This window comes from Mytilus californianus, unplaced genomic scaffold, assembly GCF_021869535.1.
Source record: "Mytilus californianus isolate M0D057914Y unplaced genomic scaffold, xbMytCali1.0.p SCAF_14, whole genome shotgun sequence".
In the NCBI taxonomy this organism is placed as follows: domain Eukaryota; kingdom Metazoa; phylum Mollusca; class Bivalvia; order Mytilida; family Mytilidae; genus Mytilus; species Mytilus californianus.
In genome coordinates, this window is record NW_026262626.1 from 10,213,821 (window position 1) to 10,230,279 (window position 16,459).

General features: G+C 31.7%; 4 protein-coding genes across 10 annotated transcripts in view; 2 read left to right on the forward strand and 2 right to left on the reverse strand.

The window, feature by feature from the left end:
• Positions 1-3,074, forward strand: part of LOC127724160 (protein Son-like) — a 35,282-nt gene extending 32,208 nt beyond the window's left edge. For both annotated transcript variants that reach the window (XM_052231037.1, XM_052231038.1), the window contains one exon: positions 1,534-3,074. In XM_052231037.1, coding sequence (XP_052086997.1) covers positions 1,534-1,653 — 120 coding nt within the window. In that variant the 3' untranslated portion in view covers positions 1,654-3,074. The remainder of the gene's footprint in view (positions 1-1,533) is intronic.
• LOC127724169 (uncharacterized) overlaps positions 1-16,459 on the reverse strand; it is a 483,200-nt gene that overhangs the window by 271,061 nt on the left and 195,680 nt on the right. The gene's annotated exons all lie outside the window — the stretch shown is intronic.
• On the reverse strand, positions 5,287-7,299 carry LOC127724889 (uncharacterized). The gene has a single exon (XM_052231892.1). It carries the CDS (start codon positions 7,297-7,299, stop codon positions 5,287-5,289), a length of 2,013 nt encoding a protein of 670 aa, XP_052087852.1.
• The window catches only part of LOC127724159 (dynein axonemal heavy chain 1-like), a 103,430-nt gene continuing 97,463 nt past the window's right edge, over positions 10,493-16,459 (forward strand). For 3 of the 6 annotated variants that reach the window (XM_052231031.1, XM_052231035.1, XM_052231033.1), the window contains exons 1-4: positions 12,478-12,736; positions 13,488-13,560; positions 15,256-15,341; positions 16,245-16,333. In XM_052231031.1, the coding sequence (XP_052086991.1) occupies positions 12,554-12,736; positions 13,488-13,560; positions 15,256-15,341; positions 16,245-16,333 (431 nt within the window). In that variant the 5' untranslated portion in view covers positions 12,478-12,553. Of the gene's footprint in view, positions 10,582-12,477; positions 12,737-13,487; positions 13,561-15,255; positions 15,342-16,244; positions 16,334-16,459 lie in introns of those variants that run through there. The other 3 variants (XM_052231032.1, XM_052231036.1, XM_052231034.1) reach the window with 2 other exon arrangements.

Sequence of the window (16,459 nt, forward strand, 5' to 3'; positions counted from 1 at the left end):
ACTCTAAGCTAATGAAAATTTCCAACAGGTGTTAGAAGTTGTGATTACAGATAATCATCTTATCGCCATCCGATGGGTCACTAATCTGTTAATTATTTATCAACCTCATAATTGATCATTATAATTATTTTCCCCAGTAAGATCAGTCAGTCGGCATTTCAATTTCATTATTTATCAAACAAGCACAATTTGTAGTTCGTTTGTCGTAGTTTCGTCATTTGAGTTTTCCCTCGGACAGTTTGCATTTTAATTTCAATATTTCTCAAACGATCACAATTTGCAGGTCGCTTGTCGTAGTTTCTTCAAATGAATGTATTATTTTTGATACAACTTTTAATCAAAAACTTTCGACAATTTCGATTAATAAGATAGAACTTTATTCATAACATTCAGAAATGTTTTCAGGAGTCAAACAAGTGCTTCCTTTACGATGAACTGTGGATGCGCGAAAATATTCTTATGAATATAAAGACACTAAAACGCAAAATACGAAAAAATTAAGTATCAAACTAAACTAGAGAGACAAATATAGTTCTTATTTAGCAAATTTAATTTAAAAAATGATAATTTCCTGCCTTTTTTAAACACGAAACCAATCCGTAGATGAATCAGGATTCTTTCTGAATTTATTATCCACTTGTCACTTCCCGTTTTCATTTCATTTGGAAATCGAAAGTAAACTTGGTCTATTCATGATAAATTTACAATTTAAAGTTATTAGAATTGTTCCAATAAATCCTTGGTTCCAACATTATAGAATCAATTCTAAATATCGCTTTAAAACGTTTTTAAGGATAATGAGTATGAATAATGCAGTGAAATAGTCCTTACAAGTTCATTTATGCTGTGATTCCTGGTTTAAAAAAAAATGGATCCTAACTTTTGCTGATTAGGAATGTACCCTGAAACTAACTTAAGTGAAATTGTGAACTAGATTTCTAGATCTTATATCATAATCTTCGTATTGTGCCACATCAGTCAAATCATGCAGTAACTGCCTAGTATGCCTAAGTCCTTCAAAGTCTGACAAAGATGTATAGATAGTAATATACATCCTATGTCCCTTGCTGCTAACCAAAATAAGGTTGATTTTCATCCCACGCAAAAGTGACTAAAGCCCTCAAAATCCTAGCTTAAACCCTGTGTCCAATGAAGCACTGTCCTTTAATAAATCATTTATTTAAATCTATAGTGATTATGGTTAGAAAAATTTATAAAATCTGATCATTGATTATGGAAGATTATGTAAGAAATATTGGGTAAATTTTCATTGAAATCCATTCAGTGATTTAGATATACCTAGTTGTTGTGTATACTTTACCTATATATTTTACCTACCCTCATTGGTAGGTATGGTCTATGTTTTGCTATTAAACACCAAAGGTGATTTGAATCATTAAATAAATATGCGGTGCACAATGCCATTTAATACAGGTTCTATTGAGTATTATCTATACCAACTATTATGAAAAACAGATAAATCAAATGAAATAATCATAATGAAAACTTATAAAAGTCTATTTATTATTTCAGGTAATTGTGAATGGAGTGGAATATCAGCCTTCTGTTGCTAGTCAAAACAAAAAGAATGCCAAAGCTGCAGCTGCTACAGCTGTTTTACAGGAAATGGGACTGGTACCCAGGGACACATAATTCATAACATATACCAGTTCAAAGGATGCCTAAGCTGAGGCTGCAACAGATGTTCTACAGGAAATGGGACTGGTCTCCAGCGACACAAAATTCATATCATTTACCAATTCATATGTACTGCTTCCAATTTTTTGGAAATAATATCAGCATAAAATGAGAAATAGGGCATATTATTATTTGAATTTACTTTCAACAGTTTGTTTTAAATTTGTGCTGCTTGTTAGTGTGAATATAAAAAAAACATGGTTTATTTTTACCATGTAAAAGTAATGACTTCTGTGATTGAACTTTCTTGACAAAGTCTTTGAATAAATTATAACCTAAATATATATATTGAAATTGCTATTTATAGGTTTTAAACTTTTGGTTTTCTGTTTCTAGGTAAGTTCCTACATTGTAACAGAAAAACCAAAAGTTTAAAAGCTATAAATAGCAATTTCAATATATATATTTAGGTTTGAAGAAAAGTTTTGAATCCTTAAAATATTCCACCTCTGTAAAAAAAATTGTTGGAATCAATCATAGATCTGATTAGTTTAAACTTGAAATAATGAAATTATTTGTGATGATTTTTTAGAATATAGTTGTGAATGAATAGTGCTGACAGAAATCAATGATTTTTAAAGCCAATTTTACCTTATTGAACAGTTATCAGTGAGGCCAAAGCAGGGATATTTATGACCATGAAAATGGTGCATTGATTGATTATGTTATATGTTGATATTTGTTTAATTAAGATATTGAAATTCTCATATTTTGATATGTTACTACATTTAAGTCTGCATAAAGCTAGTCTATCATTTAACAGATATGAAGATATCTGTTTTTATTTTTATGAAATAGATGTATTTTGGTATACTATTATCTGAATATCAAGGATTTCTTACACAATGTAAAGATTTATAAAAGTAAGCTGCCTTTTCAGTTCAATATTTTTCAATTTCAATTTCACCATTATGGATCTAGTTCCATATTTTATCTGATAAATGAAGTTTCTTGAATTTTTGTACAGTGCAAGTGACATTAAGCACAGTTTTGATTTTTAGTTTTCTTTTTTGTTAACACGCTATAAAGATTGATAAAAAAGTAAAGTTCCTTCTGATGAAAATGAAAAGGTTTATTTTGCAGTCACTGAATCTTAGTCTCATGCATTAGTTGTTTATTGACTTTTTTTTTCATTGGTTTATTTTTTTATGTCATTGAATAATATCACTGCCATTATGTTGTTTTTATAGAAAATCAATATTTTGTTATAGATTGTATGTTTGTTTCAAGCATTCAAATGAAAATTAAGTAATAAAAATGTATGGATTGTGGAATTTTTTTTTCTACATTTGTCTCTGATATGCTTGTTCCTTTTTATTGAGAGCTTTTAAAGTTCCTTTGATAAAAATTACAGATAATAAAAAATGATAAATATATGTATTTCATTTGTGATTTGACTTTGACAGGTTTTGAGATGATGTTGGTAGATGTGTTTTATGAACTGGAAACTAACTTTGTTTCTTTGATTATTTGTTGGTATTTAAAGCCACCTTTAGCAAACTTGGTTATATAATGACTGCCAGTTTTTATGTAGGAAGACAGGAATAACGTTTTAAGCCCATGTCAATTTCACAATTTTTGACAATCCTTTTCAATTTCAAAAGATCTAAGTCTAACACACCTCACAACAAGCGGTGTTCAAAGTCACAGCCTTAGAGTTGAAGAGCTAGGATCACTAGTTGAACTGACCACATGGTTATGAAGCAGGGCTTCAAATATGGTTGTATTGTCTGGAAAATTCCTTGAAATTATATTATCAACCGGTTATGCCAAGCCTGAACCAAATATGTAAAGTTGGTTTGCCATTTTACTGTGACTTGACTGTTAGTGTTGGCCTCCACCTATTGCAACTTATTCAAAATTCTGACCAAACTGCAATTTGTTTAAAAACCAAACTGTTCAACTACTCAGAAATTCCAACAAACTGCTGTAGAAAACCAGTCAAGTTGTGAGAATGCAAGGTTATAAGTTAAACTATACCTACAATCCTATAAGACTTTAATTCCACTTCAATGATATTATGAAAAATCAGTCTAACAATTTGTATACAAATTTTATTGTTATTGTCATGCTAAAGGTGATAGATAGTAATTTTGAATTGCTATAAAAATGTCCAAACTAAGCTTTCATACAATATTTCTTTTGAAAAATCTTCTATATTCATAAGAATCAGCCATCATTTGAATTAAAACATCTTATATTCAGTAAAATATATGTGAAATTACAATACGTTGTTAATAAGTTTCCATGGGAGATAACCTACAATCAATATTCTTTTGAATATGGAAGACTTTTGAAAGAAAAATTGATTATCTCCCATGGAAACTTCCTAACAACGTATTGTAATTTCATACATATTTTACTGAATATAAGATGTTTTAATTCAAATGATGTCTGATTCTTAAGAATATAAGAGACTTTTCAAAAGAAAAATTGTATGAAAGCTTAGTTTGGACATTTTTATAGCAATAGATGGAAAGCAACACTAACAGTCAAGTCACAGTAACATATTTTGAAAAATTGAAGTTTATGTCATCTTTTTAACCTGACCTTTTGTGAAGGCCCTTTTCTTTAAATAAGATCATCTGTTGAATATGAATAAAAGGAAATGAAGAGTGATATGCTCAAAAGAAGATGTGGGGTTAATGCCAATGAGACGGCAAACTAACAAAAATCCAAAAGACATCTAGATTTTAATATATAGCCTCCAATTGTTGAGAGTCTAGTAAAGTTTGAAATAAATTTAACAGAGGGTTATAAAGATCGGCTAATTCCTTAAATGAGAAAAAACATAAACGATATAAGTAAAGACAACTTTTAACTAGGCTTCTAACTAGGCTTCTGATTTTGGATGGACACATGAACTGTATCTTTACCCTTGTTTGTATTGAGGCAAAGGAAATCAAGGCCTTAGAGCGGATCAAGGACAAGAGTTTTCAGCATTTATAGATGCAAAAAAGGTTTTTTTTTTCTTTACTTACTATCGTGAATCTTGTGGTTAGTACTTCGCTTTGAATTAATAAGGCTTGTATTCATACAAAATTGTACTCATGTAATGAGACGTTGCGCACAAGGCAACGTTACGTATACAATAGGCAACGTAAACAATAGGTAACGTTAATGATGTTAGTTACTTAGTAAATGAACAGTGGCAAATACTTGACACTGGGGGCGCCGAGAAGTGAAAATTAATAAAATATTATCAAGAAGAAATTAACATACAAAGTGTGAAATGATAATTAACCATTTAAAGTCCATGTAATGAATAGAAATAGAACTGTCTAATCACTATGATCATTATCAAAATTATGGCGCACTTGATAAGTATATTGTCATGAAAATATTAAGTTCATGTTTGAATCTTTAGCTTGGCTTCAGTTTTACTCGGCGCTCTGTCTCCGTGGATTTTCATCATTCCTGGTTTCCTGCTCAATGTGTGTATCATTCCAAGTGTACGGTGTTTTGTGATGATGTGATTACAAGGCAACTCCAGAAAATATTCTTTCATACGTTTTGCAATATATCGGTTGTCCTTCGTTGTAATACAATCTGATTCATATGTCTCTAAACAGCTGTTTTTGCTAGATTTCACTGATTCGCCAGAAGCTTCTCCGAATGATTTCTTTTCTTAAAACGTTCCAAATCGACTTCTTCCGTTTTGTGTTGTATCATGAAAGCTGAGGATGTGGGTCCAGCTGAGTCTTTCATTGGTCCAGAAAGTAGGTATCCGAGTTTTGATTCTACTGCGGTCGGGCCTGGTCCACGGATAATTTTGTCTTCTACGATATCCCAGAAGTAATCAGAACCTATTAAAAGTGAAATCTTGAATTTATCCATGTCGCTTACAGGGTGCGCAAATCTAAGTCCACTGAGGTATGGCAGTTTAGCAGCATTGTAGGTCATGCGATTATGTAACGGTGCTGCGATAGTGGGAACAATTAATACTTCCATCGGTATTTTCCTTCCGTTCTGAGTCTGTAAATCTATTATGGCAGTGTCTAAATTGCGTACATTTCTGTGTGCATCTCCAAATGCTGCTACGCTAATTGTCGAAGTTCCATTTGGTTTTAATTGTAATTCTGTTGCTAACTCTTTGCTTATAAACGATTTCTGAGATCCTTCATCTAAAAGAATATTGGCAGTAGCTGACCTGTCATCTACACAAACTGGTGAGATGGCTGTTTTTAACAATACGTCTGTACTTGTTTTAACGCTCGATGTTGACGTGTAGAATGTTACTGTATCATTGTTGCTCTCTACTGTATTTACACTTGTATTTTGCGGTAAGGGTTTCATTGTACTTACATTTTCTCTTTCTTGATTCTCATTTCTATCACAAAAGCTAGTGTGATGTTTGCTATTACAATTCCTATATCTAAATCGTGAGTGGCATTCCGAAACTTTGTGATTGCCAAGGCAATTGTAGCATACCTTATTCTGTTTTATAATAGCTAAGCGGCTCTCTCTGTCCACAACATTAGTACATTCTAGGGACGAATGCGATTGTTTGCAGTAAATACAGGTTTTAGGTTTAAACTGATTTGTTACTGATTGAGGTCTTGCAGTGATTTTGGGTTCAACTGCTGTGTGAAAAGACGCTGTGGGAGTGAAACTGTCTAATTTATCTGAATTACCAGTTTCCTGAACGTACATTTCTTTACCGATTGCTTCTCTTAGGGACCTAATATCCCAATTCTGTTTTCCGTGTTCTCTGGTCATCAGCTTTTTCATTTCGTCAGGCAATTTTCCAAATATGATTGGTACTAAAAGTGATCCGAATGTGTCTTGCGATTGTCCGAGCGACTCTAATCCCCTTATGCACGATTCCATTTTATCGTAAAATGCTCTTATGCTGTGCGGTGTAAGTGATGGGTGCGTAAGTTCAAGTAAATTCTGCATGTACGCGTTTATTATTGTTTGTGTCTGTCCATACCGCTCCTTTAGCAATATAATTGCGTGGTCATAGTTGGCGTTTGATAGAGATAAACCGGATATGCATTGTGCGGCTTCACTGTGTATCTGAGATTTGAGATAGCTGAACTTTTGTACATTTGTCAAAGAGGGATTGTGATGAATGGTTATCTCAAACGATTCCCAGAATGTCTGCCATGTTAATATGTCTCCCGTACAGTTCTGTAGATCAAGCTTAGGTAGTTTGTGATAGAAATTTGTTGTTGTTGTTGGGTTTGCGTTCGAATAAACAGAGTTATTTTCCACTGAAAATACATTTTCTGAATGGTTTGAGTTGTGATTTGCAAGTGTATTTTCTATTGGAACATAAGTTGTTTCACTAACCGTTTGCTGAAATGGGGTTGTTTTGTTTCCAGAAACTATGTCCTTGAATCTGTGAATGGTTACTTCCATATTCATTGTATACTCGTCCACGTCAAGAATTTCTTGTTCCATGTCTTCTAGTTCGGTTCCATCTAAGATCTGTGAGTCTAGAGATTCAAGCAGGTTCCTCTTCTTTGTTAGGGTATCTGCGGCAGCCGAAAGCTCTTGAAGTTCAATATCATTTTCAGAAATTCTCTCCTTGGTTCTATTAATCAATCTTGTTACTGCACTTCGGTGACCACCACGAATTGCTTTTAACTTCTCCATTGGTCACGGCACCAATATCGTGAATCTTGTGGTTAGTACTTCGCTTTGAATTAATAAGGCTTGTATTCATACAAAATTGTATTCATGTAATGAGACGTTGCGCACAAGGCAACGTTACGTATACAATAGGCAACGTAAACAATAGGTAACGTTAGTGATGTTAGCTACCTAGTAAATGAACAGCGGCAAATACTTGACACTTACGGTAACATTTAATGGCAAATATTTCATGCATATTCAGGAGTCCAGACTAAGACAATTCAACAATAAATCAAGTAGTAGGTAGGTTCAGAAAAAGATGGGGAAAGTGGGATGGAGGGTGGGTAAATTTCCCCAAAATACCACTGAAATGAGGATATGTTGGATAATGGGAGAAATATTGTCTAGCAACGTGCTACTTACACACTTCTCAATGCTAAATGATCTGTTTCAAGGTTTTTTAATACAGAGAGAGTGTGACACATTCCCTACAAGAGGCATCAGATCTTATGTCCCATTCTGAAAAGAAGTATCTGCATATTTTTAAGTTCATACAACATACATGTTTGTAGCTAAACAGATGTTTACCTATGTTAACTAGTCATTTTATCATGAAGGATTTCATTTTTTGCAATTGTATAGAATTATTAATTTACATGGGGGAGTTTTCAGACTTTAACATGGAGCATAAATTTCAAATTCATACAGTCAGAATCATTATTTCCAGCTTCTGATCTTGGTTGTCATGTTGTTTTCTCTCTATATTTTCTTTTTGCCCTTTTGATTTGCAACACACTAGCAATAAGTCCTACCATATGGAAAAATCAAGATTTGTTGAACTATCCTCATGTAATAATGTTATATTTTTCAATGTGCATAATGTTGCAGTTATAAGCATATAGATTCAGAACAGTAGTTTCCATAACACTCCAATGTAGAAATTTTTTTTCTAACAATTTGAAAAAAGTTCTATTATAATTAACATATTTATTGTTTTTTATAAGATAAAATTATGCATAAGCTGTTTACTGAAGTTAAGTTATATATAAAGTTATAGAGACATGAAGAGTGATATATAGCAAATACATATAAAAGGAGGCGATACCAAGGGGCATTAAAACCATAAGTCTAAGAAAAACAGACAACACCTTAACCAAAAGAAAAAAGATTTGAAACAGACAAACATCTTTCCAACAAATATTACAAAAAGAATTATTCAGCAACAGGAACAACACCAAAAAAACTGGGGCTTAAGCAGAACGATGGTAGGGTAAGCTGTTCCTGCTCCACTTGTGAAACCCAGCTTGTTACTCAAGGTAATAATAAAATCAAAACCTTGTATTATAAAGATAACTTGTTGATGCTATAAACTTGGAAAAGAAGACAGGATTGTGGCAACAACAATTTTAACATTCTAGGGCAATATTTTAAGTGACCAAATCATGATGGCGTCATTGAAATAAGTGCGGTCTTAATTAGGAACCCTTGGTTCAGCAGCTTCTGTGAGTGAGTGAAGTATTATCTGAAGCATGATTGATTGGATTCTTTTTAACAATAATCATTGTAAAAAACTAGCTGTGGAATATCTTTTCAACCAGGAGATACATATATATACTCCATATGCAGGTATGTAAAGAATGTTTCAATACAGAATTGAAAGGCTTACAAAGGGTAAATTAAAATTCCATAAAGAATAGAGCAAATTAAATGACCTAAAAAATGAAAAAAATAAAGAAATGACTCCCCTCCCCTTAAACAACATTTTAATGCATGTTTCTATATTCATTTTAAAAAAATGATACATAGAATTCTTGGTGCTAGATTTGTTTTATTGTCGCTTATTAAGTCTTCTTTGGATGTACACCTCTGAGGAGCCAAAACTTTCTAGAATTAAACATTTTTTTCTTAACCTGATTTTTGGGTTTATATGACTGTAAAAAATTAATTGGGGAAGAAAAAAATCATATGGTGGTGCACTTCTTTTTTTGCTACAGCCATTTGAAAGTAGCCAATTCTGATGATTTTCCCATTTTTCATCAATTTTACCCATTTTTGGGCTACATGTATTAGCATGAAAAAAATCACAGTTTCACAATTCAACTTTTTTCATACTATCAATTAAGATGAAGTGGACCAATCTGAATAAATTTAACTTAAAAAAACTATAGGTTATAATGTGTTAATATAAGAAAGTTTTATAAAATTTTGTTGCTTTTTTGTGTCAAATTTACCATGCTGTCAATTTTGTAAATTTTGGATTTTTCTCTTTTTTTTTAGAACAAAAAGCATCATAATAATTATTTCAACTTCTTTGTTATAAATGATTGAAAAATACATATCTAAGAAATTTTAAAAGAAAAAGTTGATCTGGGATGTACATGTTTGAGGGGCCTGATGGGGGGGGGGGGGGGGGGGGGGGGGGGGGGATCTCATCACGATTCACAAGTTGATTTTTTTGTCAATCATGATTCACAGAAAATAAATTTCCATGATCACGGATCACAAAAATATAAGAAAAAAATAAATCTGTAGCAAAACGGATCACGATAGCGAAAATGCGCCGATCACGAAGAAAGAAAATAACCCATCAGGCCCCTCATGTTTCTGGTAAAATCATTTCTTGTACCCTCTCAACATTTTGGCTAATGAGACTGACTTGATTGGTTATATTATAAAAATTTGAAAATTTTAGAATTTTATTACTCAAAAACTACTTATTGTAAATACACAATTTTTTCACAGAGTTAAGTTTGATTATAATATTTTTTAAATTGATTGATGCTTTCCACTTGTCAATAATTAGAGAAACTATGCAAAGTTATTTAATTGCAGTTCTTACCAGGCCAAATTATCCATTTCCAAAATCATCCCTAACCCTCATTTTATGTATGGTTAAAAGCATAATGCAATTTCTTAAGTCTGATATATAGTTATTACATTTTTATACATTTTATTGAATTTCCCGCGCTTTTGGGATTGTGTCACTTAATATTTCAAATTAGATAAAGCTAAAACCAGGGAATACAAATACGAATAATCGAAATATATTGTATTCATTTGAAATATATAACCATACTTTAAATGTCCTAAATTTGACAGAAAATAATTCAATCTATTTTATCAAACAAATATTACTTTCACATTAGTATTAAAATTTAGTCTGCAGTATTATTTACTATCGGGGCGTAATATTTTTTTTAGCAGTGTCTGTTGCCAAGAACAAACACGCCATTTGTAAACGATAAAGAACCTGTCCATTTCTGAAACAATATTTTTACTGGATGTATTTCTAACATTAACAAGGTAATCATGTCAAACAGTTTTATCCTAATTAGAACCAAAACATTTTTTTTCTGAATTTCTCCGTGCAGTGTAGAAGCAGACACATTTTAACGGATACAACTTGAAACTGGATTTTGTTTTCACTTTCAAGTTTCAGTAGTCAGTACTCAGTGTCAGTATAGTGCCCGTAGAACTGTGATTATTATAACTTGCATCTGGCAGTGAAGCAATGGAATAGAAAGTATTGTCTTCCATAACCAGTAAGCTTTGCAGACATATTCTCAAATGCCAGGTAGAATTGAGATAAGCACATATTTTTTTCATCAGGAATAAGACTGCTTATTTTCAATCTTGGACTATATTTTTGGAATATTGGTGTATAATTCTATTTGTTTGAGCATAGAATAAAAATCAAATGATTGTTTAAGAATGAGTTATATAGCTTGACCCCATTTCAAACTGTGTATATGATGTTATTATCCGTTAGACTTACTGTGAAGAAGTAATCATGATAACATATGCATTGTAACATACGTTTGTACACATGTATATTCATTATGGGAAATACATATACACAAATTTTAAAGTCGTCTATAGAAATACTGCAAAATACTTGTATTTTTCTTATTTTAGTTAGTATGAAGTATGTTACAATACATGTAGTCAAACCTGCCTTAGCAGTCACCTGCTTCTAACGGTGACTTTCAGACCCGTCCTAAGGTTTCTCTATATATCTTTTCAGCGGATAACTGTCTAATACAGTCAGCAGTGACCCATTTTTCACATTTAATTGTCATTCCAACTTTTGACTGATGGCCATTTTAATGTTTTTAAACTACCACTTAATATAAACATGACCAAAAATTATGTGTTCATGCAATGCCCAAAGACAAAATGATTATCAGAACCCTTTTGCAACTGGGATTGCAAAATAGAAGGTGAATTTGTGAATAACTTGTGTTCCACTTCTTTCAGTTTCCATTGAAAATTTATCACCAATTTATTTCTCCAAGAATATATATATATACATATTTTGAAAGATTTCTTCCAATTTACCTTGCCAGAATCCACAAATTTTTTAAACTCAAGACATGAGTGATGGTCGGCAAGTGATCACTGTAGATAAAATATTTAGACTACTTGGTCATCTGTGCCTTGATTTTCAATGAATAAGGGAGATATTCATTGATAATCAGGGCACAGGTGACCAAGTAGTCTAAATAGTTTATCTACAGTGATCCTCACTCAAGGCGTGAGTTTGAAGTTAGAACCCTACTCATGCATGCCAAGGTGTGTTCTACAGGGATCTTAATTGAAAAGGATTGTGAGTTTTTCTATCGAAGGCATGTGGTTTTCTCTAGATCTGTGCACCACAAATAACTTACACCACCAATGAAAACTGGCTCCTATAATTACATGTAGCTTTGAAAAATTTTGATGTTGATTCTAAACAAAATACATGTAATGCACAATTTAAGGAAATTTGAAAAAATCTTAAGTTTTTAAATGATTTTTGTTTGTCATATTCCATTGTGATATGATACTACCACACAATAGAATTATTTGTCATTCTATTTGGATCAAGCGGTTAAAAAAGTACATGTACAGTATGATTGCAGTCAAGATACATGTAGATGTTTTCTTAAGACTTTCAAGATATATTTTCATGAATTCGAAGGTGTTTTTCTTTTCTTTGTTAAATCCTTCATTCATAAATCCATTGTAATTCAATCACATTTTTTAATTTTCAAATTATCAGATTATTTTGTACACTGTATTTTGTAATCATTATTTAAAACATATCCATTTAATGTACAATCACATTTCAAATGAAGATTTAGCAAGATTAAATGTGTGCAAATGTATTGGACACATGAATTGTTTATCTGATATTGTGCCAACTGAAGATCAAAGTCAGGGGTAATTGTTAAAAAACAATTTTTGAAGGATTATGAGATTTATGTTTCAAAAGAACTAACTTTCAGTAATTTTCATGTATTTAAAGGACAAAATGTCATCCAGAGCGAGTAGAAGTGGTGGAAAGCCATTTTCTGCAAATCGTACACGTGTTGATAGCGCTAACAAGACATCTGGTGGACAGGCTTACCCAGAAATCAAACAGAGAGGTTATTATTCCGATATTATAGGAACTGATGGGAGTGATGGACAATTAGATGTAAGTTCTATTTTACAAATGTATTTATTGGACTACTTTTTAGAATGGAATGTACATGTATATATTATCAACTCTCTCTTTTGTTTAATTTGTCCTAGACATATTTTATTATGCCACTGTATGTTAAATTTGATAGCTAAATCAATGTTTGATTGGTTGAGACTATTCCATGTGACACTGAATAAAACTTCATTTTCCACTCTGAACAGCGGGACTTGCTCGTTTGACGTTACTCACGGTTACTGTAAGTAACGTTTTGAACGTTTTTAAATTGCGATAGTAAAGTCACTATCGTGTTCAAAATGATTTCAGACGTAAAATCAAAAATTGAATAATAGATAATTATCTTTTGATCAGTTCTGTTTCTCAATGTTTTAAATTATATCGTGTTTGGTTGTAAAAACAAGTGGTTACGAAAAATATATGTAAAATTAATGTTTTTTGTTCAGGTTCTTAGTAGTAAACAAAGTATAGGCAGTGGAATAAAACATTCATTTCCCTTGGCTTAGTGAGATATGAAGATTTCTATACCCTCGAAAAGTCATATTTCCCTCTGGGCTAGGCCCTCTGGAAATATGAATTTTCTTGGGTGAACATACATGTATCTTCATATCTCCCTCAGGCACAGGAAATAAATGTATATCAATTTATGACAATTGTAGTAAGAGCCAATAATTTTTTATATTTAAAAATTTAGTTAATTTACTTTGGCACCAGAACAAATAAGATTACAAAATCTTTTAATTTGCAGTATGTATTAAATGGACCAGTAACTGCACAAGACACACTGTGGAATGTTGCCAAAGAAAAACACACACCAAAAGGTAAATTATATTATTATACAGATAATTATGTGTTTAAATCTTTTTGGGGATTCCCCTTATCTTTCCAAATAGTGATATTAATTGAATACTTATATATGTAATAACCATTATAACCTGATTAAAAATCATTATAGGTTTATGTATTTCTTGGTTTCAGATTTAATGTAAAGGAATTCATCAAATAAAAAAAATTTAGCAAGTAAATTAACGAATTTTTGTCACTCACAGTAAGAGCAAACTTCTGAGAAAATGTAAAATGAGCAATAATTGGGACAATGACAAACAAATTACAAACTTTTATTCCTTGTTTATGCTTTATTTCTAAACATTGGTGGTAGGTTAATAAATGAGAGCATCCTGTTGCCCTTTGTCATTTGTCCATCAGTTTGTCCTTCCTTCTATATATGTTTTGGTAGCCTTCAAACTGAAGTAACCTAAAACTGACCAAACGGTTTTTGTCTCGCCTTTGACGGAGTCAAAAAGCGAGACATAGGTATGCTGTTTCCTGTGTCGGTGGCGTCAACAATGTATTAGTTTGTGATTAGGTCTAGTTTGTGGTGAACCACTAGTGGTAGGTCAATGATATTTGGTATGCAGCTGTATTAGCATTGGCACATCTCATTACCATGGATATTATTTGGCCCAACCCCCTCAGTCATGGTCTATTGACTTTGAAACTTTGCTTAGTTTACATGTATATAATAGTTTGTGATTAGGTCTAGTTTATGATGAACCACTAATGGTAGGTCAGTGATATTTGATATGCAGTTGTATAAGCATTGGCACATCTCATTTCATGGAGATTATTTGGCCTGCCCCCTCAGTCATGGTCTATTGACTTTGAAACTTTTGCTTAGTTTACATGTATTAGTTTGTTATTAGATCAGTTTAAGATGAACCACTAATGTTAAGTCAATGATATTTGGTATGCAAATGTATTGGCATTTGCAAGTATCGTTTCCATAGAGATTATTTAGCCCCTCCCCTCATTATGATTCATTGACTTTGAAACTTTTACATACTAGTAGTTTGCAAGTTAATGTTTGTGTTTAGATTTGTTTAAAGGGAACGATTTATGAAAAGTCAATGATATTTGGTATGCAGTTGTAATAGCATTGGCACATCTCATTCCCATGGTGATTGTTTAGCCCTGTACCTTCAGTATAGGTTCATTGACTTTGAATATTTACATAACTTAATTGTTAAAGTATTGCTATTTTAATTTCAACATTTGCATTATCAAAATAACAAATAGGCGAGACATATCTCTGTGTTAACAGTTTATTTAAATTGGAAATGATGAAAGGACAACTAAACACAAGTCAACTTCAACTTGACTTATTACACATAATTTTGTCATTCCCTAGTTCTGCTACTGCATTATGAGGAAAATGTCAAATTGATGTTTCCATAATGGGAAAACAAATTCATTTAAAATATCAATTTATTGCTTTGGTTGTCTTGAGTAATACCACTTGATTAGGCAGATTCTGTCAAAATTTTAACCATGTTTTTTTCCATCATTTTCAAAGCAGCTTTGTTACTGATCCCAGTCATCTATTTGGGGGCCAAGGTACCAGTATCCCATAGATACATTTTTGTTTTAATTACAATGAGAAGTCATTCATTATCCCTTTTAAAAGAATATCTCATGAATTTGTATTAATTTATCATTTCTTTGAATTTTATTTACAGTCACATCATTTGAAGAAAAGGGAAATGTTATTGAACAGATCAAAAGCCAGTCTCATGGACCTTCAACAGAAATTACTGCAATATCAGTACGTTATCTAGTCATTATATGATAATTTAGAAATTATTTATGACGACCCTTGGTTTATAAATGTTATTTAAATGAGGATGCTATATTTGTTTTTGACCCCAAGTGCATTGTAATGAAATTAATAGTAAAATTAACAAAAATATTAAGCTTATTCAATATAAAACTTAATGATCATAATGTTACATGTTCCGTGGGTCCTTTGATATTTGTGGGATACCAATTTTCAATGATTTCATTGGTTAGGGGACAACACAATTTTAAATATTCAACAAAATACCCAATTTTTAGTTACAATTTGATGGGAGCAAAAGTAAGGACCCTTGAAATATAAAATTTTTCTCTAACCACAAAAAATGATATATGAATATTACCAGAATTTCATGTTGTTTCAGACAACATTTTGAACAAAAATTTTTATTTATACATTTTTTTCTGACATCAGGAATATCTTGGTCTGGGTTAAATGAGTACTTTTACATGGCATATGGAACATACCATACAACAACAAAAATATGACAGATTGAAACAGATTAAGGTAGTAGGGATGGATTTACACAAGATATTGAAATTAAAAATGTTAAATACTGGGAAATAACAAAAATGTCAGAAAAAGACTTTTATTGAAGTTCTTCATCTTGACAGTTGTTGAAGGTCTTCAGCAATAGACTAAAAAGTTAATACTTGGACCTTTTCTTTTACTATTTCAATAGGGGTCCACAGTAACCTTTTAGCACAATAACTACCTGCAAATTTTATCAGAAATCTGGGAATTAGCTTTAACATGTTTAAAAAACCATACCAGTTCCATGCTTAAAACTCAAGTATCTTTAATGGTTTTCTTTTCTCTTCATTGATGTAATCAGATATTTTAGATTTTCCAATTTTTTATATTTTCTTTCAGGATTTTTCAAAAAGTTCAAGTGAACCAAAGGTCCAGTTGCCATTTTACACAAAACCTGGAGATTGTCCTAGAAAAATTGAAGTAGAAAGGTTTGTTACTTTGTGTTCATTTCAAAACACTGGAATTTGATGACTCTTCAGCTCTTTCTGGAAGTCCAGAATTATGATTCTGACGCTAAAATTATAATTTGAAGTTATAATAAAGCTTTATGAATA